Consider the following 23,328-nt stretch of genomic DNA (forward strand, 5'->3'; position numbering starts at 1 on the left):
TACACATTTTGGTGATGCTGGCATGCTGTTATATACCTACAGTTCCAGCTTCTTCTTAGGAGGCTGAGGCAAGAAGATCCTTGAGTTTTATATTATTTACTTTTATTTATTTATTTTTGCGGTACTAGGGGTGGAACCCAGGGGCATTCTACCTCCAAGTAACACCCCCACCCCTATTTTTTATTCTTTATTATGAAACAGGGTCTCAGTGAGTTGCAAAGGCCTCACTAAGTAGCTGAGGCTGTCCACGAACCGTGATCCTCCTGGCTCAGCCTCCCAAATGCTGGGAATACAAGCATGCACCTCCACGCCCAGCTCGCCCAGCTTTTTTTATTCTTTTTTTTTTTTTGGCGGGGGGATGGTACTGGGGATGCAATCCAGGGTCCTTCTACTTCTGGGCTACATTCTCAGACCTGTTTTATATTTTTATTTGAAAACAGGGTCTCTTAAGCCAACAAGGCTGGCTTCAAACCTGCACGACCCTCCTGTCTCCACCTCCCAAGTGTGGGGATTACATGCGTGCGCCACCATGCCCGGCTCTTTTTATTCTTTATTTTGAAACCTTAGTAAGGTTGCAAAGGACCTCACTAAGTAGCTGAGGCAGTCCACGAACTGCGATCCTCTTGTGCCAGCCTCCCAAATGCTGGGCTTACAAGCTTCCCCCACCACGCCTAGCTTCAAGGTTAGGTTTTTATATGATTTCAGAGGCTGACAGCCATAACTTACGTTTTGACATTTATTCTCTGTGTTTCTAGTATTCATATTTACTAACCAGCCAACTGGAATCCCAGCGAATCTACTGGGAAAATAAGATAGTCCGGATGGAGAAGGACACAGCTGAAGAGGTAAGTCTGTCGGGTTTGGGGACCACTGAAGCGCCGGGTGGCGGGCGGTCTGATGGCAGTTGGGAGAAGGCAGAGGACAGAGAGGAAGGAAACCAGAGTCTCTTTTTCTCACTCTGACAATTGGCAGAGAACTGTTTTGCCTCTGAAAAGAAACCTTAGATTTAAAGGATTGAGTATTTTGTCATTTTGGGGGAGCTAATTTTTTTTTAACCTTGATCAGGATAAATAGCATCATATGCAATGCGATTAAAAACACAGAAATAGCCGGGTGTGGTGGCGCACACTTGTAATCCCAGCTTTTAGGAGGCTGAGACAGGAGGATCACAGACAGCTGCAGCTACTTAGTGAGGCCCTTTGCAACTCAATGAAACCCTGTTTCAAAATAAAAGAGTAAAATATAGGGTTAGGGGTATAGCTCAGAGGTAGAATGCCCTTGGGTTCCATCCCCAGTACTGCCAAAAAAAAAAGAAAAACAAGCCGGGCGTGGTGGCGCACGCTTGTCATCCCTGCATTCGGGAGGCTGAGACCGGAGGATCAAGGTTTGCAGACAGCCTCAGCTACATAGTGAGGCCCTCTACAACTCAATGAGACCCTGTTTCAAAGTAGAGAATAGAAAATAGGGCAGGGGCTGTAGCTCGGAGGTCAAATGCCCCTGGGTTCCATCCCAGACCTGCAAAACAAAACAAAACAAAAAAAACAACAACAGAGAAATGTGTACCTGAAACCAGGCCTGATGGTGCACACCTATAATCCCAATACTTGGGAGGCTGAGATCGGGGTTGCAGGTTTGAGGTCAGCTTTAGTAATTGGCAAAAGCCTGTTTTGAAATAAAAGCTAAGCCGGGCGTGGTGGCACACGCTTGTAATCCCCACGCTTGGGAGGCTGAGACAGGAGGATCGCACAGGTTCGAAGCCAGCTTCAGCTACTTAGTGAGGCTCTCAGCAACTTAGTGAAACCCTGTTTCCAAATAAAATAGAAAATAGGTCTGGGAGTGTAGCCCGGAGGTAGAAAGCCTCTGGGTTCCAACCCCAGTACCACTAAAAAAAAAAGAAAAAGCTAAAATAGAGCTGGGAATGTAGCTCAGAGGTAGGATGTCCCTAGGTTCATTCCCCTAGTACCTCACCTACACACACACACACACACACACACACACACACACACACACACACACAGAACTACGTACAGGACACACACACACACACACACACACACACACACACACACACAGAACTACGTACAGGAGCATTTGTAACTTGAGTCAGCCAGTTGCTGTGCCAACTTGGAAACAGCTGCCTTGGGGAGCTAAACATTCAGCTACAAAGATGGTGCTAGGCGCTTCTAAATTGAAGGAAAGGAAACCAGGCAGAAGTGTTGGAGCTTAAGTGGTTTTCCTGGTAACTGAGTGGTCTAAGTTAGTGGTTTTGATTTTTTTTTTTTTTTTTCTTTTCGGTACTGGGGATGGAACCCAGGGGCATTGACCTCCGAGCTACACCCTCTGCCCTATTTTTAATTCTTTATTTTGAAACAGGATCACTGAGTTGCAGAGGGCCTCGCTAAGGAGCTGAGGATATCCGCAAACCTCGATCCTCTGGTCTCAGCCTCCCAAATGCTAGGATTACAAGCGTGCGCCACCATGCCCAGCTATGAGATTTTAACAAAATTATCCTTTAAAGATGCCATTTAGAAGCCGGGCGTGGTGGCGCACACTTGTAATCCCCGCGCTTGGGAGGCAGAGACAGGAGGATCATGCAGGTTCGAAGCCAGCTGCGCTGGCGTAAGAGACCCTGTTTCAAAAAAATATAAAATACGTCTGGGAGTGTAGCGTGGAGGTAGAAGGGCTTCCAGGAACCCCAGTACCACCAAAAATAAATAAATAAAAATAAAGATGCAAGCCGGGCGTGGTGGCGCACGCTTGTAATCCCAGCATTCGGGAGGCTGAGACCTGGAGGATCACGGTTCGCGGACAGCCTCAGCTACTTAGTGAGACCCTCTGCAACTCAAAATAAAGAATAAAAAATAGGGCAGGGGGTGTAGCTCGGAGGTCAAATGCCCCTGGGTTACATCCCCAGACCCGCAAAAAAAAAAAAAAAAAAAAAGATGCCATTTAGAGCCAGGCAGGGTGGTGTACACTTGTAATCGCGGGGATTACAAGCGTGCACCACCCCGCCTGGCTCAATAAATAATTATATTTTACTAAATAATTATTAACAAATAATTAGTATTAATTTGAAGCTGGGCATGGTGATGCATGCCTATAATTCCAAGACTTGGGAGGCTAAGGCCAGAGGATTCGATGTTTGAGGACAGCCTCAGCAAGTAGTGAGACGCTCAGCAACCTAAGGAGACTGTTTCAAATTAAAATAGGGCTGGGCACGGTGGTGCACATTTGTAATCCCAATACTTGAGAAGCTGAGACAGGAGGATTGGGGTTCACAGCCAGCCTCAGCTACTTAGGCCTTCTGCAACTTAGACCCTGTTTCGAAATAAAGGATAAAAAAAAGTGGGCTGGGCGTATAGCTCAGAGGTAAATGCCCCTGGGTTCAATCCCTAGCACCACACACACACACACACAAATTAAAATTAAAATAATAAAGTAATAATAAGCCAGGCATGTTGACGCATGTTTGTAATCCCAGCATTTGGGAGGCGAAGGCCAGAGGATCGCAGTTCATGGATAGCCTCAGCTACTTAGCTAGGTCCTTTGCAACTCAGTGAGACCCTGTTTCAAAACTTAAAAGACTAAATTAAGGACTGGAGGTGTAGCTTTGAGGTACAATGCCCCTGGGTTCCATCCCCAGTACTACAGGGGGAAAAAATAAAAATTAATTAATAATAATAATAATAATAATAATAATAATAAATTTGTAAAAAGCTACACCCCCAGCCCAATTTTATTTTTATATTTGGAAACAAGCTCTTGCTAAGTTGTTGAGATCCTCCCTAAATTGCTGGGGCAAACCTCTAATCTGTGATCTTCCCATCTCGGCCTCCTAAGTGCTAATTACACAGGTGTCACCAGACCCGGCTCACAGGTGGGTTTTCCACAGGACGTGGCAGCAGGACCACATGTGGTGCTTTGTGTAGACCCTGGAGAGCTTGGCTCGGGTCCCCTCTGCCCTTTGAGATTCCTTAGGATTAACCACGCTCAAGACATACCTCTGCCAGGAGTCAGGGCAGGGTGAGGAAGCGCTGTGAGGCTCCCTCGGCCTTTCTCTCAGCGAGGACTGAGAGTAGATGCTCGGGCAGCTCCAAATGAAAGCCCGGGAGGATGCTTGCGTTTGCTGATAATTAGTGCTGTTGACCCACAAATCCATGCTGATGCAAGCCCTCTGTACTGCCCCGTACTCCATTCAACCTCTCTCCTGTCCATGGACACCCAGCAGTAGACCATGCAGAAAGAAACAGTGGCCCAGACCCTGGGGTGCACCGACAGGTCTTCACAGGCCTCCTAAGACTCGATAAAGAGCCAGGCGTGGTGGTGCGCACTTGTAAACCCAGTACCCAGGAGGCTGCGGATGGCAGGCTCAAGGACAGCCTCAGCAAATAGACTCATCAATCTGATGCGATCCTGTTTCAAAATAAAAATAAAAGCTGGGGCTGGGCGTGGTGGCGCGCGCTTGTAATCCCCGCGCTTGGGAGGCGGAAACAGGAGGATCGCGCAGGTTCGAAGCCAGCAGCACTGGCTTAAGAGACCCTGTTTCCAAATTTAAAAAAGTATAAAAAATAAAAAAGTATAAAAATAGGTCTGGGAGTGGAGCCCGGAGGTAGAAGGGTTTCCAGGAACCCCAGTACCACACACACAAAAAAAAAGATCTGGGAGTATAGCCCAGAGGTAGAAAGCCCTTGGGTTCCACCTCCAGTAACACTAAAAAGTTAAATAAAAAATCGGGCAGGGGTGTAGCTTGGAGGTCGAATGCCCTGGGTTCCATCTCCAGACCTGCAAAAAAAAAAAAAAAAAAAAAAAAACTGTGTGTGTGTGTGAGAGAGAGACAGAGAGAGAGGGAGGAGAGGAGAGAGGGGAGAGGGAGAGGGAGAAGTAGGTCTGGGAGTATAACCCAGAGGTAGAAAGCCTCTGGGTTCCACCCCCAGTAACACCAAAAAATTAAATAAAAAATCGGGCAGGGTTATAGCTTGGAGGTCGAATGCCCCCTGGGTTCCATCTCCAGACCTGCAAAAATACTGTGTGTGTGGGGGGGGGGGGAGAAAGAGAAAGAAATAGGTCTGAGAGTATAGCCCAGAGGTAGAAAGCCCCTGGGTTCCATCCCCAGTACAAACAGGAAGGAAGGGAGGAGAGAGGAAGGAAGAAAGTAAAAAATAGGGCTGGAGGCCTAGAATGCCCCTGGGTTCCATCCCCAGTACCACTAAAAGAAAAGAAAAAAAAAAACTAGAATCATTTATGAATTTCTTAGATTACTCATGGATAATAACTTTCTCCTTTCTTTATTGTTGTGGTTTTGGTGGTCCTAGAAATGGAACCCAGGAGGGAGCATTCTACCTCTGAGCTATATACCCCAAGGACTATTTTTTGCTTTTTTTTTTTTTTTTTTTTTTTTTTTTTGTAGTACTGGGACATTATACCTCCGAACTGCAACCTTAGCCCTATTTTTTATTCTACTTTGAAATAGGGTCTCACTTAGTTCCATAGGGCCTCACTAAGTAGCTCAGGTTGTTCATGAACCGTGATCCTTCTATCTCAGCTTCCCAAATTTTGGGATTACAAGCATGTGCCACCACACCCAGCTTACTTGTGTGTGTGATCATCTGGTCCCAGCCTCCCGAATGCTAGGATTACAAGAGTGCACCACTGAGCCCAGTTTTTTTGTCCTATTTTTTATTTTGGGGTCTCACTGAGTTGCAAAGAGCCTCACTAAGTAGCTGAGGCTGTCCACAAACCACGATCCTCCTGTCTCAGCCTCCCGAATGCTGGGATTACAAGGGTGTACCACCACACCCGGCTTCTTTTTTATTCTTTATTTTGAAACAGGGTCTCACTAAGTTGCAGAGGGCCTCACTAAGTAGCTGAGGCTGGCCGCAAACCGTGATCCTCCTGTCTCAGCCTCCCGAATGCTGGGATTACAAGCTTGCGTCAACATGTACAACTCTATTTTTTATTCTTTAATTCGAAACAGGGTCTCACTGAGTTGCAGAGGGCCTCACTCAGTAGCTGAGGCTGTCTACGAACTGTGATTCTCTTGTCTCAGCCTTCTGAATGCTGGGGTGACAAGCATGCGCCACCACTCCCGGCTCCTAGATTTTTATTCCTTCTCCAGAAATTCTTTCAAGTGTTTACCTACTTTTTCTAAATTTGGTTTGTCAAAGTTGTATAAAGGTAATTGGGTGGACATGATGGCCTCAGTCCCAAGGGCCACATAATCCTGCCTGCTCTCTATTCTTTCAGATTAACAACATGAAGACCAAATTCAAAGAAACAATTGAGAAGTGTGATAGCTTGGAGCACAGACTCAGTGATCTCCTGAAAGAAAAGCAGTCTGTGGAAAGGAAGTAGGTGTCGGAACTTGATGGTAACAGGCTGGAAACAACATTTCCTTCATTCTTTTGGAATGCCCCTCATCTTCCAAGTGTGCACACCACCAGGTTGCCAGGGGATTCTCTGGGGCTGGCCTCCTGTGGCTTCTCATTTACTAAAAAAATGGTGCAGTGTGGCAGCAGCTCTCCCGCTGCCTCTCCCCGGCAGACGAGCACGCGGCTCTCCTTTCTCCCTGTAGGAGCAGCTTCCTTGTGTGCAGGGCCTGCCGCTGCTCCGAGCTCCCGTGGCAGAGAGTGAAGCAAGAAGGTCTCAGCCACTGCTGTGCAGGAAGGCAGTGACTGACAGACGTCTCCTGCTGCCAGCTGTACATGCAGAAGTGACTGGATTTCTTGCACCCATACAAATGGATACAAAATAAACTCCGGGGGAATAATTGGTACTTAGAAAGCATTGTCTTGAACCAAGCATGGTGGTGCACACTTGTAATCCCAGCGCTGGGGAGGCTGAGACAGGAGGATGGCACAGGTTCGAAGCCTGCCTTAGCTACTTAGTGAGGCTCTCAGCTACTTAGGGAGACCCTGTTTCCAAATAAAATATAAAGTCTGGAAGTGTAGCCCATTGGTAGAAAAGCCCCTGGGTTCCACCCCCAGTACCGCAAGAAATTTTAAAAAACAGGGTCTCACTAAGTTCATAAAGTTGCTAAGGCTAGTCTCAAACCTGTGATCCTTCTATGTCAGCCTCTCAAATGCTGGGATTGCAGGAGTGAGCCACCATGCCAAGCTCCAAAAAATAAATAAGTAAGTAAAAGGGCTGGGGTGTAGCTCAGATGCAGAATACCCCTGGGTTTAATCCCCAGTAACACCAAAAAGAAAAAGAGGACTATTCCCAATTCTTGAAAACCCCTTTGTTGGAACAAGCACCTTTTCCTTTTTCCCCAGCAAATCAATGAGGCCAGGCTCTTGTCTCCCAGAATGCCACTTTTCCCTATAACATCCGTACCCGGGCTCATCTCGGAGCCGCGTATTTAACCACTCACCGCCAAACGGAGAAGAAGTTTTAACATGAGTCACACAGGTTTCTGCTCTTGGAAATTTTCTGCTGCTTAAAAACGGTGACTTGGAAGCCAGGCGTGGTGGCGCACGCTTGTAATCCCAGCATATGGGAGGCTGAGACAGGTGGATGGCGGTTTGAGTACAGCCTCAGCTACTTAGTGAGGCCTTTCGCAGCTCAGTGAAACCCTGTTTCAAAATAAAGAATAAAATATAGGGCTCAGGGTATAAATTGGGGGTAGAATGTTCTTGGGTTCAATACCCAGTACTAAAAAAAAAAAAAAAAAAAAGGGACAGCCGGGCGTGGTGGCTCACGCTTGTCATCTCCGCGCTTGGGAGGCGGAGAAAGGAGGATCGTGCAGGTTCGAAGCCAGCCGCGCTGGCTTAAGAGACACTGTTTCCAAATAAAAATATAAAATAGGCCTGGGAGTGTAGCCTGGAGGTAGAAGGGTTTCCAGGAACCCCAGTACCACCAAAAAAAAAAAAGAGTCTGAGGTAGGAGAATGGCAAGTTCGAAGCCAGCCTGGGCAGTTTATCAAAACCCTGTCAAAAAAACGTAAAAGGAGCCAGGCATGGTGGCACACACCTGTAATCCTGGTATTTTGTGAGGCTGAGACAGAAGGATTGCAAATTCAGATCCAGTCTCAGCAAGTCAACAAAACTCTCAGCAACCTAGCAAGACTGTTTCAGAAACAGTCAGGCAGCCAGGCGTGGTGGTGCACACTTGTCATCCCCGCGCTTGGGAGGCTGAGACAGGAGGATCGCACAGGTTCGAAGCCAGCCTCAGCTACTTAGTGAGGCTCTCAGCAACTTAGTGAGACCCTGTTTCCAAATAAAATGCAAAAAAAGGTCTGGGACTATAGCCTGGAGGTAGAAAGCCTCTGGGTTCCATCCCCAGTACCACAAAAAAAGAAAAAAAAAAAAAAAAACCGGTCAGGCTACAAGCCAGGTTTGGTGGTGCACACCTGTCATCCCAGTGCTTGGGGCTAAGGGTCACAGGCAGCCTCAGCAGGTGGTGAGACTCATCATTAGTGAGACCCTGTTTCAAAATGAAAATACAAGTGACTCACATGTGTAATCTCTGTACATGTGATCTCGGTGTCTCTCTACCTCAGACAGGATTGCAGGTTCAAACCCAGATGTGGCAATTTAGGCTCTCGGCAGCCTAGTGAGACCCTGTTTCTAAATAAGAACTAAGATGGGGCTAGGGTTTAGCTTGGAGGTAGGATGCCCCTGAGTTCCATCCTCAGTACCAGGAAGAAAAAAAAAAAAAGCAAACAATAAAAAATTTGAGCCGGGCGTGGTGGCACACGCTTATAATCCTAGCATTTGGGAGGCTGAGCCAGGAGGATGGTGGTTCGTGGACAGCCTCAGCTACTTAGTGAGGTCCTCTGCAACTCAGACTCAGTTTCAAAAATAAAGAATAAAAAATTGGGCAGGGGGTATAGCTCAGAGGTCAAATGCCTCTGGGTTCCATCCCCAGACCCACTAAATAAATAAATAAACAAACAAACATTTGGCTGGGGATATAACTCAGGTAGAATGCCTCTAGGCTAAATCCCCAGTTACCACAAAAATTAATTAATTAAACAGAAAGGGCTGAGGGTATAACTAAGGTAGAATGCCACTTAGTTTTAAGTTCAATCCCTAGGACAAAACAAACAAAAAAAAAAAATTAAAAGGGCTGGAGGTGTAGTTTAGTGGTAGAGCGCTCCTAAGTTGCCGGAGCCAGTCGGCAAGAGTACGGGTTCTGGAGTGAGGCGTGAGGATGGAGAATTTTAAATTCTAACGTGGGGGAGCCGCCAGCCTACTATCTCTACTGGTCGACCCCTGTTCATGGCTCAATATTTCTTAAGGGTCGACGACTACGCCTGGGTCAGTATTCTCTATTGTGCCGACACTCCTGGCCAACGCAACATCTGGGTCAATCTCGTCTTTATTGTGCCGACACTGGGTTTGTTTTTCCAGAGGTATTTATACACAGCTACAGGTCAATCAACATTCTCGTGCTACCACCACCAGAATACAATATAGACCAATACAAAACACACATTACAGACAGGCCTATCAGTACCCTCGTGTCATCACCACCTGATCTTCTCTCAGACCTCTTTGAACTTTCCATAACCCCAAACCTTGCTGGGCGAAGGACAGTCAGCTGAGTCAGAGACACCAATCCAGGGGAGGGTCTTAATGGCTCCCAACACTAGGTTCAATCCTCAGTACTGCAAAATAAAATTTATTTATTCATTTCTTTGTTTTATGGTACTGGTGGTTGAACCCAAGGATGCCCTGCCACTGAGCTGCACCCCCCCAGCCCTTTGTGTTTTTTGGTTTCAAAGCCAGCCCTCGCTAGGCTGCCGAGCTTCTCACCACGTTACTGAGGCTGTGGCTGAACGTGCTGCCCTCCCGTCTCAGCCTCCCAAGGACTGGGATTGCAGGCAGGGGCCACCGTGCCTGGCTAAAATTTAAAAATATAGCGTGGTGGCGCACACTTGGAATCCCAGCATTCAGGAGGCTGAGACTGGAGGATCGCGGTTCGCGGACAGCGTCAGCTACTTAGGCCCTTTGCAACTCAGTGAGACCCGGTTTCAAAATAAAGAATAGAAAATAGAGCAGGGGGTGTAGCTTGGAGGTCGAATGCTCCGGGTTCCATCCCCAGACCCGCAATAAATAAATAAATAGCCAGGCGTGGTGGCGCACGCTTGTAATCCCCGTGCTTGGGAGGCGGAGACAGGAGGATCGCGCGGGTTCGAAGGCAGCCGCGTGCGCTGGCTTAAGAGACCCTGTTTCCAAATAAAAAAATATAAAAAATAGGTCTGAGAGTGTAGCCCAGAGGTAGAAGGGTTTCCAGGAACCACCAATAAATAAATAAATGTAAAGATATGTAATAAAATGGATTTTGTAGTCATGGCCAGATGTTCAGTTGCAGAGCAGAAAGGGGCCTGTCAGCAAATGGGGAAAAAAATGAGCTTTTGTCTTCCTTTGTTTTGTAAAAGGTGCACTCAACTAAACACGAAAGTAGCCAGACTCACCACTGAGCTCCAGGAGGAGCAGGAAATGAACAAGTGTTTGCGAGCCAACCAGGTCCTCCTGCAGAACAAGCTGAAGGAGGAAGAGCGGTTGTTGAAGGAAACCTGTGACCAAAAAGACCTTCAGATCACCGAGATCCAGGAGCAGCTGCGCGACGTCATGTTCTACCTGGAGGCGCAGCAGCAGATCAGCCACCTGCCCGCCGAGACCCGCCAGGAGATCCAGGAGGGACAGATCAACATCGCCTCGGCCTCCACCTCCAGCCCCTCCTCTTCTGGAGGCAGCGGGAAGCTGCCCTCCCGGAAGGGCCGCAGCAAGCGGGGCAAGTGACCTTTGGAGAGGCCGCCGTCCCTGGGGCTTGCTTCCTGCACCGCAAGGCTGTGCGGGGACCTGGCTCGTGGGAGGGTGGGCCCAATAAGTACACGTGAGGATCAAGCCGAGGCTTTGACTCTTTGATTTGCTAGTGTGTGGTGGGTGGAGGCAGAGGGTGCTGGTGGGGGAGCTGATGGACACGGGCAGTGTTTGAAAGGTGGTTTCGAGTGCACCAGCCTCAGATATTGTATTGACCACTTTGCCTTCCTGCTTGGTAGATGCCCCAACTCCGCCGTGTGTTTTTCTGTTGTATTTATTGGGTTGGAGTATTTGTTGTTCAGTTCTGGAGTAGATTTAAGACATTGGAATTTTTCATAACCTCACAGGGAACTTTACCTAGCACCTCCGGGAAGTCATAGCATCTCCTTTAAGGAGAAGTTCCCATCGGCTACTGGAGAGCGAGGAAAATTCCCTAGCGTGAGCCTCCCGTCATCACCCCCACTCCCTCCCTCTGGGGAGTTGAAGAATTGTTTGAATGTTGCACGAGGAGAGGCTGGACTGTGCAGGCTGGCCACCAGCAGCCACGTCTTGCTCTAGGGCTAGCCAGGAAAAACAAACAACCCAGGACAGACTGAGTGGACGGGAACGTGGTGGCCGTTCGGCTTTATTTCTGGTGATTCCATGCATTATCATGCGTCTCAAATAAGAAATGAGGCTTGCTTAATGGCCCCTAAGGACCGACCCTCAGAATGGACTTCCTAGCTTCTAGCATGGATAAGCAAGGAGATTTGTCATGCTCCTGAGAACAGAGCGAGGCCCCTGACCAGCTCATGGTACGTTTTGCTGGGATCAGTATTTTCTGAATGTTTACAAAAGGTCCGGCTTCCCGTTCAGGTTGCAGCTAGAGGGAGCTTGGGCAGAGTTTCAATTATGCTTTCAAGATACAGCCAAAGGCTGCTTCTCAGTCCTAAAATTGGAATTTCAACAGAGCCTCCTTTAAAACAGTCACATAATCCCTTGGAGCAGCAGAGGGGCCGTGTGCTTTCTCTAGAACCAGAAATATCAAATAATTCGTAACGTGCTGTCATTGCACAAACTTGAAGCAAGACTCCCGTTGGAGTTTAGCATCTGCAGCAGGTAGCTGGGTAGGCTAGCAGGCATCCTATTAGAAATGAGGGGTTTTCTTTTCTGCTTTATAATCCTTAGCCAAAGGTTTTAGATTATCATATTTCGGAATTTTTTTTTAAGACTCGTTGAGCCTCATCCTTTGTGACCTAAGCCATCTCACATGTTACCTGTTAGCACATGGACTGTTGCTAATGACCATCCAGTTTGGGGGACATGCCAGAGCATTTCCCAAAAAAACCTTACCTGTAGCTTTGCAAAATGAATGTACTCTGACATTCTCAATTTCTACTTAGGGCAGACCAACGCTGGAAGTCCTCCTCGGACTTCAGTACACAGATATCTTAACGCAAGAGTGGGAATGTGGGAATGTAAAACAGAACCTAATTCTCTTTCCTATAGAGACTCTATTTTATTTAAAATCTATTTTTACACTAGTTAGAATCCTGCTGTTTTGGCCAAGTACTTGTCTTGCATGTCTGACCTTGCGGAAGCCGGGGTGGATGGTAGCATACTAATGAAGAGAATTAGAAGTGGTTTACAAAGCTTGCCCATTGCTGCGACCGCCTCTGGAGCAGCCCTGCCCCGCCGCCGCCGCCGCCGGGAGAGCGGAGCTTTGCGGCACAGGCGAGCTAGCCACGCCGGAAGGCTGGCCAGAGGAGTGCGCGCTGGGCAAACGCTTCCAAACTACTCGAAGGTTTCACAGAAATGTTCCAGGGGAAAACAAAATCTTACCGAGATACTTAAAGAAAATGTTATTTTAAAAGAAAATCCAAGAGTTGTTTGAATTTGACAAAATTAGATGAACTAGCCACTGTTACAGTGTTTTCTTCGGGTTGGAAATGAATCGCCTTACCCAGACCACCTTGAACAGTGAAACCACATTAAAATAACCAAACTTCGAAACTATTCAACCCATGTGAAGTTTGTGTCTCTGACATTGGCCTGGGAACACATACTCAATAATCCAAGAAAATTTAAGAGCCTAGATTTATTGATTTGTTTGTTTGTTTGTTTGTTTACTTAGTAGTACTGGGTACTAAGTCCTGGGGCATTCTACCCCTGAACTACACTCCCAGCCCTATTTCATTTTTATTTTGAAACAGGGTCTCCCTAGGCTGATGAGAGTCTCACTACTTTTGAGGCTGTGATCCTTCTTGTCTCAACCTCCCAAGTAGTAGAATTATAGGAGTAAGCCACCACAATCAGCTTGACATCTTTTATTTTTTATTTATTTATTTTTGTCATACTGGGGATGGAACCCAGAGGCTTTCTACCTCTGGGCTACACTTCCAGATGTATTTTATATTTTTTAATTTGGAAACGGTCTCACTTAAGTTGCTGAGAGCCTAAGTAGCTGAGGCTGGCTTCAAACCTACAGGATCCTTATCTCAGCCCCCAAAGTACTGAGATTACAAGCATGTGCCGCCACCACACCCAGTTTGGCATCTACTTTTAAATCACCCATTTTTTGTTTGTTTGTTTTGTGTGTGTGTGTGTGTGTGTGTGTGTGTGTGTCTATGTGTGGTGCTGGAGGTTGAACCCAAGGGCATTTTACCTCCAACCCCAGCCTTATTTTTTATTCTGTATTATTATTATTATTATTATTTTTTTTTTTTTTTTGCCATACTGGGGATGGAACCCAGGGGCATTCTACCTCTGAGCTACACCCCCAGCCCTATATTCTTATTCTTTTTTTGAAACAGGGTTTCACGGAGTTACAAAGAACCTCACTAAATACCTGAGGCTGTCCTCAAACCAAGACCCTCCAGTCTCACCCTCCCAAATGCTGGGATTACAAACATGCTTTACCATCACCAGAGCAGGCTTTATTTGTTATTTTGAAACAAGGTTTCATTGAGTTGTAAAGGGCCTCAGTAAGTAGCTGAGGCTGTTTTTGAACTGAGATCTTCCTGTCTCAGCCTCCCACATGCTGGGATTACAAGCATGCACCACCACACCCGGATTTATTTTTTATTTTGAAATAGGATCAAGCCAGGCGTGGTGACGCACGCTTGTAATCCCAGCATTCGGGAGGCTGAGACCTGGAGGATCGCGGTTCGCAGATATCCTCAGCTACTTAGTGAGGCTCTGTGCAACTCAGTGAGACCCGGTTTCAAAATAAAGAATAAAAAATAGGGCAGGGGGTGTAGCTCGGAGGTCAAATGCCCCTGGGTTCCATCCCCAGACCCACAAAAAAAGAAACAGGATCATACTAAGTTGTGTAGGGCCTCACTAAATAATTAAGCCTGGCCGGGCGTGGTGGCGCACGCTTGTAATCCCGGTGCTTGGGAGGCGGAGACAGGAGAATCACGCTGGTTTCGGAGCCAGCTTTGCTGGCTTAAGAGACCCTGTTTCCAAATAAAAATATAAAAAATAGGTCTGGAAGTGTAGCCTGGACGTAGAAGGGCTTCCAGGAACCCCTGTAACACACACACACACACACAAATAATAATAATATAATTAAGCCTGGCCATGAACCTTCGATTCTCCTGTCTCAGACTTCCAAGTACTGGGATTATAAGCATATGCCACCATGCCCAGCTAAAATTCAACCTCGAAGTAAAAAGAAAAGGCTGCCAATGTAGCTCAGTGGTAAGAATGTCCTGTGATTCAATTCCTAGTGCCACAGAAAAAGAAAAAGAAGAGAAGCTACTGAGTGTGTTAGCACATACCTGTAACACTAGTACTTGGGAGGCTGACAAGATTGTAGGTTTGAGGCCATTGTGCAATAGCTTCGAGAATACAGGCATGGTGGCACATGCTTTTAATCCCAGCATTTGGGAGGCAGAGACTGAAGTGTCAAGGTGTGCAGAGTCTCAGCTACTTAGCGAGGCCCTTCACAACTCAGGCCCTGTTTCAAAAATAAAAGGACTAAGCTGGGCATGGTGGTATACACTTGTAATCCCAGCATTTGGGAGGCTGAGACAGGAGGATCACAGACAGCCTCAGGTACTTAGGCCCTTTGCAACTCAGAAACTGTTTCAAAATAAAGAATTAACAAAAAACAGGGCTGGGAGCGTAGCTCAGAGGTAGAATGCCCCCCTGGATTCCATCGCCAGACTCGCAAAATAAATAAAAGGACTAACAAATAGGGCTAGAGGTATAGCTTGAAGATACAATGCCCCTGGGTTTCATCATCAGTATGGCAAAAAAATAAAATAGGACTGGGAGGTGTGACTCAGAGTAGAATGCTCCTGGGTTCTATCCTCAGTATCACAAAAAAGTAAATATAAATAAATATTTTTAAAAAGGGCTAGGGGTTTATTTACTTATTTATTTTTTGCAGGTCTGGGGGTGGAACCCAGAGGCATTCGACCTCCGAGCTACACCCCCTGCCCTATTTTTTATTCTTTATTTTGAAACCGGGTCTCACTGAGTTGCAGAGGGCCTCGCTAAGTAGCTGAGGCTGTCCGCGAACCGTGATCCTCCAGGTCTCAGCCTCCCGAATGCTGGGATGACAAGCTAGGGGTTTAACTCTGGTGGAACATTCCCGAGTTCAATCCCCAGTACCACATTTTCTTAAAAAAGGAAGCTGGGTGTGGTGGTGCACACTTGTAATTCCTGTACTTGGGAGGCTGAGACAAAGGATCACAGATTCCAGGACAGGCTCAGCAGTAGTGAAACTCATCAACCTAGCAAGACCCTGTTTCCAAATAAAATCAGTCTGGGAGTGTAAATCAAGGCAGAATGCCTCTGGGTTCAATCCCAGTACCACAACAACAACAACAACAAAGCTGGGCCTAGCTGTACATGCTTGTAATCCCAGTACTTAGGAGGCAAAAACAAAAGGATTACAGGTATCACAGGTTCAAGTACAGCCTCAGCAAGTAGCGAGACACCAATCTAGTCAGACCCTGTTTAAAAAAAAAAAAAAAAAAAAAGCTGGGCATGGTGGCACACACTTGTAATCCCAGCATTTGAGAGGCTGAGACAGGAGGATCCGGGTTCGCAGCCAGCCTCAGCTACTTAGGCCCTTTGCAACTCAAACCCCGTTTGAAAATAAAGAATGAAAAATAGGGCTGGGAAGCCGGGCGTGGTGGCGCACGCTTGTAAACCCTGTGCTTGGAAGGCTGAGACAGGAGGATCGCATGGGTTCAAAGCCAACCTCAGCTACTTAGTGAGGCTCTCAGCAACTTAGTGAGACCCTGTTTCCAATAAAATACAAAATAAGTCTGGGAGTATAGCTCAGATTTAGAAAGCCTCTGGGTTCCACCCCCAGCACCACGGAAAAAAAAAAAAAGGGCTGGGGTTGTAGCTCGGAGGTAGAATGCCTCTGGGTTCCATCCCCGGTACTGCAAAAAAAAAAAAAAAAAAAAAAAAAGAGTGGGGGGATAGCTTGAAAGTAGAATATCCCTATGTGTGTTCAAACCCAAATACTACAAAAAAAAAAAAAAAGGGGCTGAGCCAGCTCTAGATGAGGGGAAATTACCTCAATTGGGAGTGGGAGGCTCAGAGTAGGGGAAGACCCACTACACACAACCCTCGTAAGCTCAAAGCAGTCAACTTTTTACACCTGAGACTGTGGGCCCTACGCTGAGCTGAGACTGTTTTTGAAATCTATGACTAATGTGACGCATTAGGACACTGGGTAATATATAAAGCGCTTTAAACAACTTGCGGCCGCAGCGCGCCGTCGTCCTCATCCGAGGGCCTGAGGGACTGAGCAGCCAGCGGTAGTGTGAGAACCGGGCAGACCGCGACCGAGCAAACTTTAGTCACCGTTCGCGAGGCCCTCTCCCGGTGTATGGTGTCGTGCATGCGCACGCAAGGAATACTCAGGAGGTGCAGCTGCCATCAGGAGGCCGCTGCCGCACGCCGGTGTGTCTTGGGGCCAGTGTGATGCAGTCTAGGGGCTTATGTAAAGAAGGAGAAATTAGAGGGGAAAAGCCACTCGACACGGGGAGAAAAGAATTTTGTTTTCTTCTGGGACAAAGCAGAATTCACTGGAGCAAGTAGAAGGGAAACGGAGGTTCTGAAGAACCAGCTCTTGTCCGGCATGGTGGTAGGATCTGTCATCCCAGTCAGTACTGGAGATGGCTGGAGCAGGAGGATCACAGATTCAAGGACAGCCTAAGCTATTTATTTATTTATTTATTTATTTATTTATTGGTGGTACTGGGGGTGGAACCCAGAGGCTTTCTACCTCTGGGCTATACTCCCAGACCTATTTTATACTTTATTTGGAAACAGGGTCTCACTAAGTTGCTGAGAGCCTCACTAAGTAGCTGAGGCTGGCTTCGAACCAGTACGATCCTCCTGTCTCAGCCTCCCAAGCGAGGGGGTTACAAGCGTGCGCCACCGCGCCCGGCTAGCCTAAGCAATTTAGTAATGCTCTCAGCAGCTTAGCAAGACCCTGCTTCTAAATAAGGAATAAAGTAGGTCTGAAGTTATACCACAAAGGTAGAATGCATCTGGGTTCCATCCCCAGTAACACACACCCTAGTAAAAATAATGGCTGAGGTTGCCGGGCGTGGTGGTGCACACTTATAATCCCAGCATTTGGGAGGCTAAGACAAGAGGATTGAGTTCACAGTCGGCCTCAGCTACTTAGGCCCTTTACAACTCAGTGAGACCCTTTTTCAAAATAAAGAATAGCCGGGCGTGGTGGCGAACACTTGTCATCCCCGCACTTGGGAGGCGGAGACAGGAGGATCACGCAGGTTCGAAGCCAGCCGCGCTGGCCTAGGAGACCCTGTTTCCAAATATAAAAGTATAAAATAGGTCTGGGAGTGTAACCTAAGGTAGAAGGGCTTCCAGGAACCCCAGTACCACAAAATAAATAAATAGATAGATAAAGAAAGAAAGAAAGAATAAAAAAGTCGGGAGCGGTGGTGCACGCTTGTAATCCCAGCGCTTGGGAGGCTGACAGGAGGATTGCACAGGTTCAAAGCCAGCCTCAGCTACTTAGTGAAGCTCTCGGCAACTTAGTGAGACCCTGTTTCCAAATGAAGTATAAAAATGCCTGTGAGTACAGACTGGAGGTAGAAAAGCCCTGGGTTCCGCCTCCAGTACCACACACACAAAAAAATTGTGCCGAAAATATAGCCCGGAGGTAGAATGCCCCTGGTTTCAACCTCCAAGTACCAAAAGAAAGAAAAAAAGAAAGAAAAAGAACTCCTGCTTTTTGTGTGTGTTCAAGGCTGGCCTCGAACTTGTGATCCTCCTGTCTCAACCTCCCAAGTACTGAGATTATAGACAAGAGCCACCACGCCCCACTACAAATTCATTTTGGAAGCAGCACACTATTTGAGGATCATTGTAGCTAAGACTCTCTTTGTAGCTTAGGAGAACATGAAAGCGTTTCTGCAGTCAACCCACTCTCTGGATTTTGCTCTCTTGTTGCACTTAAAGAAGAGATGACCTTGTTATCCCAGCATTCGGGAGGCTGAGACAGGAGGATGACGGTTTGCGGACAGCCTCAGCTTCTTAGTGAGCCCCTTTGCAACTCAGTGAGACCTGGTTTCAAAATAAAGAGTAAAAAATAGGGCAGGGTGTGTAGCTCGGAGGTCAAATGCCCATGGGTTCCACCCCCCAGACCTGCAAAAAATAAAATAAAATAAAGAATAAAAAATAGGGCAGGGTGTGTAGCTCGGAGGTCAAATGCCCATGGGTTCCACCCCCCCAGACCTGCAAAAAATAAAATAAAATAAAGAATAAAAAACAGGGCAGGGGGTGTAGCTCGGAGGTCAAATGCCCCTGGGTTCCATCCCCAGACCCACACACACAAAAAAAAAAAAAAAAAGTAGGCCTGAGGCTGTAGCTCCGAGGTAGAATGCCCCTGGGTTTCATCCCTAGTACCGCAAAAGAGAATTTTAAAAAGGCCTGTGGGTGTAGCTCGGAGGTAGAATGCCCCTGGCTTCCATCCCCAGCACCATCAACATCATCCTCTTCATTATCCTCATCATCACCTTGCCCACGTTATTTTACTTTACTAAGGTAATGCTTAGCACCTAAGGATTTCAATGCTGACTGCAAAGAAACAATTTTTAGGGCAGAAAAACAAATCACAAAGAAAAGCCCAGAAGTGAGGGAGAGTGAGTGGAAAATTTTAGGAATAAGGAGAGTTCTCTCTTGGATGCACTCCAACCAAATTGTGACTTATCGCACATGAGGCTTCTTCCAGCAACATTTTTTTTTTTTTTTTTTTAGGAATTATTTTCCGTGAGAGACACAGGCTTTCCTGGAGCTGTACCCACTCATCTGATTTCCTTGCACTCCAGCGGAAGCTGGGAGCCCAGAGGGTTTGCAAAACACCGGCAATCCAAGAGCCACGTCACACTCACCCACCTCCCTAGACCCCACCTGTCCTTGGGGCAAATAAATTGAAATCTTTTCAAAACACAGTGCCCAGGAAAACAACTTCCTCGCATTTGTTTCTACGCTGGGGGAAAAAAGCAGCGCTCACTGGCTTTGATCCTAAACACAGCCAACCGTGGGATTCTGAAGATTCTGTAGCCAGGAAGAAGCTGGAGGCCTCCTAGGCCACCCTCCCCCAGCACATTTGACTTCAATTATGTACGAGCAAGTCTGGGCCGGGGGCTGCTGCCAGAATTTTCCTGGCCCAGATGGAGAAGGCCCCGTGCTGTGGCCCACAATCTTTCCTAAAAGTCCAGGCAAGATTTCTGCACCGCTTCCAATCCTGCACTTTGACGTTGGCAAGATTCCTGGATATTTGGCCTGAGCCATGCTGAAATTTGCTCTCATCCTTCTTCCTCTGTGAGCTGGGTTTTCCTCTCCCTGTGGCCCCTCTGCTCCTCACAGTTTTGTTTGTTTATTTTTGGTGGTACTGGGAACGGAACCCAGGGGCCTTCTACCAGTGGGCTACACTCTCAGACCTATTTTATATTTTATTTGGAAACAGGGTCTCTTAAGCCAGCTGAGGCTGGCTTTGAACCCGCGCGATCCTCCTGTGTCTGCCTCCCAAGCGCGGGGATCACAAGCGTGAGCCACCACGCCCGGCTGCTCCTCCTCACAGTTTTAGAGAAGAATGTTCTGCCAGGTGTAGTGGCGGCACTACAGGAGGATGGCAGGTTTGAGGACAGTCTCAGCAAGGAGTAAGAGTCTCAACAATGTAGTGAAACCCTGTTTTAAAATAAAAATTACAAATAAGGGGCAGTTTAGCTCAGATGTAGAATGTCCCTGGGTTCAATCCCCAGTACCCCAAAAAAGTGAATACGTAAAGAAAGATTGCTATGGTCTGAATGCTTGCGGTCGGTCCCTTATAATGGATTGGGTTTAGAATATCCCCCTGGCCAAGCCTGGCGTGGTGGCGCATACCTGTCATCCCAGCACTTGGGAGGCGGGGACAGAAGGATTGTAGGTTCAAAGCCAGTCGCAGCTACTTATGAGGCCCTTTGAAACTTAGTGAGGCCCTATTTCAAAATAAAGAATACAAAATACGGTTAGGGATGTGGCTCAGCTGTAGAATGCCCCTGGATTCAATCCCCAATACTACATACACAAAAAGAATATCCTCCTGGCCCTTATGTAAACAAGGTAGCCAGGTAGGAAGCTAGACTTAGTTGCTAGGGAGCTAGGTCCTTGAGGGGGGTGGCTATGTAATGTTCCTCCTCCCTTGCTCTGTCTCTGCTTCCAGTCTCTACAGTGTGAGAGCAGAGCCTCTGTTCTCGTGAGCCTCTGCTTCCTGCCACACGCGCTGAGCTCTACAGACCTGGCCTGACATGGACTGAAACTCTGAAATCTCCAAAACTGTGAGCAAATAAATCTACCTTTCTCTAAATTGTGTGGTCAGGTTTTTTTGGATCATCACAGTGAGAATGTCAACCAAAACATCTTCCCCGAAATCATGTGTTGAAACCTACGCCCCTCCACCCCCGCCAGTAAGATGGTATCAGGAGGCAGGAAGGGCCACTGGGAGATGATTAATACATGATGTGGAGCCCTGATGAACAGGCCTTGTGTCCTTGTAAAATGAGCCCATAGGACAGCCTTCCCTCTTCCATTATACGAGGACATAGCTAGGAAGTGCCATCTATGAACTCTCAAGCGAGACCTCACCAGGCACAAAGTTTGCCAGCGCCTTACTCCTGGTCTTCCAGCATTCACAACGACGAGCAGTAAACAGCCATTGTTTATGAGATCCCTGCTTCTTAGTATTTTATTGCAGTAGCCTGAACAAGTCTAATGTCCAGAATAAATATTTTAGGCATAAGCCAGACGTGATAGCGCATGCTTGTAATCCCAGCATTTGGGAGGCTGAGACAAGAGGATCACATTTCCAGGACAGCTTCAGCTACTTAGTGAGGCTCTTTGCAACTCAGTGAGACCCTGTTTTGATATAAAGAATAAAAATATAGGGTTGGGGGGTATAGCTGAAAGGTAGGATGCACCTGGGTTTCATCCCCAATACCGCAAAAAAATAATAATTAGGCTTTGCAAGCCATTTTCTCTCTACTAGAACAATGCACAAACAAATGGGTATAACCATGTTCCAGTACAACTTTGTTTACTTATTTGTTTTATTTATTTATTTATTTATTTATTTATTTATTTATTTATTTATTTTTGGTGGGTCTGGGGATGGAACCCAGGGGCATTCGACCTTCAAGCTACACCCCCTGCCCTGTTTTGTATTCTTTATTTTGAAACAGGGTCTCACTGAGTTGCAGAGGGCCTCACTAAGTAGCTGAGGCTGTGAACCATGATCCTCCTGTCTCAGCCTCCCGAATACTGGGATGACAAGCGTGCGCCACCACGCCTGGCTTTCTTTCTTTCCTTTCCTTTCCTTTCCTTTCCCTTTCTTTCTTTCTTTCTTTCTTTCTTTCTTTCTTTCTTTCTTTCTTTCTTTCTTTCTTTCTTTCTTTCTTTCTTTTTTCCTTACTTTCTGTGTTGTCCTGGGGATTGAACCCAGGAGCATCCTACATCTGATCAACCCCCTCAGTCATTTTTAAATATTTTATCTTGAACAGGGTCTCACCACATTGATGAGCATCTCACCACTTGCTGAGGATGTCCTCACACTGCGATCCTCACACCGCGATCCTCACACCGCAATCCTCACACCGCAATCCTCACACCGCGATCCTCACACCGCGATCCTCACACCGCAATCCTCACACCGCGATCCTCACACCGCGATCCTCACACCGCAATCCTCACACCGCGATCCTCACACCGCAATCCTCACACCGCAATCCTCCTGCGTCAGTCTTCCAAGTACTCCTGTAATTGTGCGCCACTGCGCCTAGCTAAAAGTCCTCTTCCTCAAGGAAAGAGATCAAAGGATTTATCTAGAACTTTCACTCAAACTTTGCTTCCTGGGGTTGCCAGGCAGGTGGGAAGAGAAGCCTGGAGCTACTGGGGACCGCTTTTTTTGAAAAAAAATTTTTTTTTTGTGGAACTGGGGGTGGAACCCAGGGGCTTTCTATCTCCGGGCTATACTCCCAGACTTCTTTTATACTTTGTTTGGAAACATCACTAAGTTGCTGAGAGCCTCACTAAGTAGCTGAGGCTGGCTTTGAACCTGTGCAATCCTCTTGTCTCAGCGCCACCACGCCCGGCATTTTTGAAATATTTTTTGAAAATAATTTTGAAGTCACCTCACTACCCGTCACCACCCTTCCTCTTCACATCTCAATTTGTCAGATTTGGGACAAACAGCTCTTCCGGAAGCCAGAACGGGGAAAGAGTGGATTATCCGAGGATTAGCCACTTGTGGGCCAGGGACCCAGCTCAGCTTCCGCTGAGGTGCAGGGTGGCCTGGATGAAGCCGGTGTTCCAGGAGAAGGGTAAGCAGATGCTGGCGAGGAACCCATGGCAAGAGAGCTAGTACTCTGGAGGTGAATCACAGTGACAGGGAGGGAGGAGGCTTCAAAGAAAAAAGAGCTAAATTGAACGCTTACTTAAATCCTGATTCCTTAGTAGTATATATTTACCAGAAGATGAATGGAATTTCATTGCTGACTGGGAATCCTGTTTGGGCCCCTCTGTCTAGAAATTTTGTTACATTTATTCTCTGGAGAGGCACAGTATTCCTTTTTTTATCACTGGGTATGTAAAAAGAAATAAGCTGGGCATGGTGGTATAAACTTGTAATCCCAGCATTGGGGAGGCTGAGACAGGAAGGTGTGTTTTGTAGACAGCCTCAGCTACTTAGTGAGGCCCTTTGCAGCTCAGTGAGACCCTGTTTCAAAATAAAGAATACAAAGAAGGAAGCCGGGCGTGGTGGCGCACGCTTGTCATCCCAGCATTCGGGAGGCTGAGACAGGAGGATCACGGTTCCCGGACAGCCTCAGCTACTTAGTGAGGCCGTCTGCAACTCAGTGAGACCCTGTTTCAAAATAAAGAATAAAAAATTGGGCAGGGGATGTAGCTTGGAGGTCAAATGCCTCTGGGTTCCATCCCCAAATCCCCAAATAAATAAATAATAAAAAATAGGTCTAGGGTGGGGTGTAGCTCGAAGGTCGAATGCCCTTGGGTTCCATCCCCAGTACCGCAAAAAAAAAAAAAAAAA

At 47.0% G+C, this 23,328-nt stretch overlaps 1 protein-coding gene across 2 annotated transcripts in view; it reads left to right on the forward strand.

The window, feature by feature from the left end:
* Positions 1 to 10,745, forward strand: part of BRAP (BRCA1 associated protein) — a gene marked incomplete at both ends in the record, with an annotated part of 30,988 nt that extends 20,243 nt beyond the window's left edge. For both annotated transcript variants that reach the window (XM_080717949.1, XM_080717950.1), the window contains 3 exons: positions 756 to 845; positions 6,244 to 6,347; positions 10,382 to 10,745. In XM_080717949.1, the coding sequence (XP_080574075.1) occupies positions 756 to 845; positions 6,244 to 6,347; positions 10,382 to 10,745 (558 nt within the window). The remainder of the gene's footprint in view (positions 1 to 755; positions 846 to 6,243; positions 6,348 to 10,381) is intronic.
* Positions 10,746 to 23,328: the final 12,583 nt, after the last annotated feature.

Source organism: Muscardinus avellanarius (assembly GCF_963383645.1).
Source record: "Muscardinus avellanarius genome assembly, chromosome: 21".
Classification (NCBI taxonomy): domain Eukaryota; kingdom Metazoa; phylum Chordata; class Mammalia; order Rodentia; family Gliridae; genus Muscardinus; species Muscardinus avellanarius.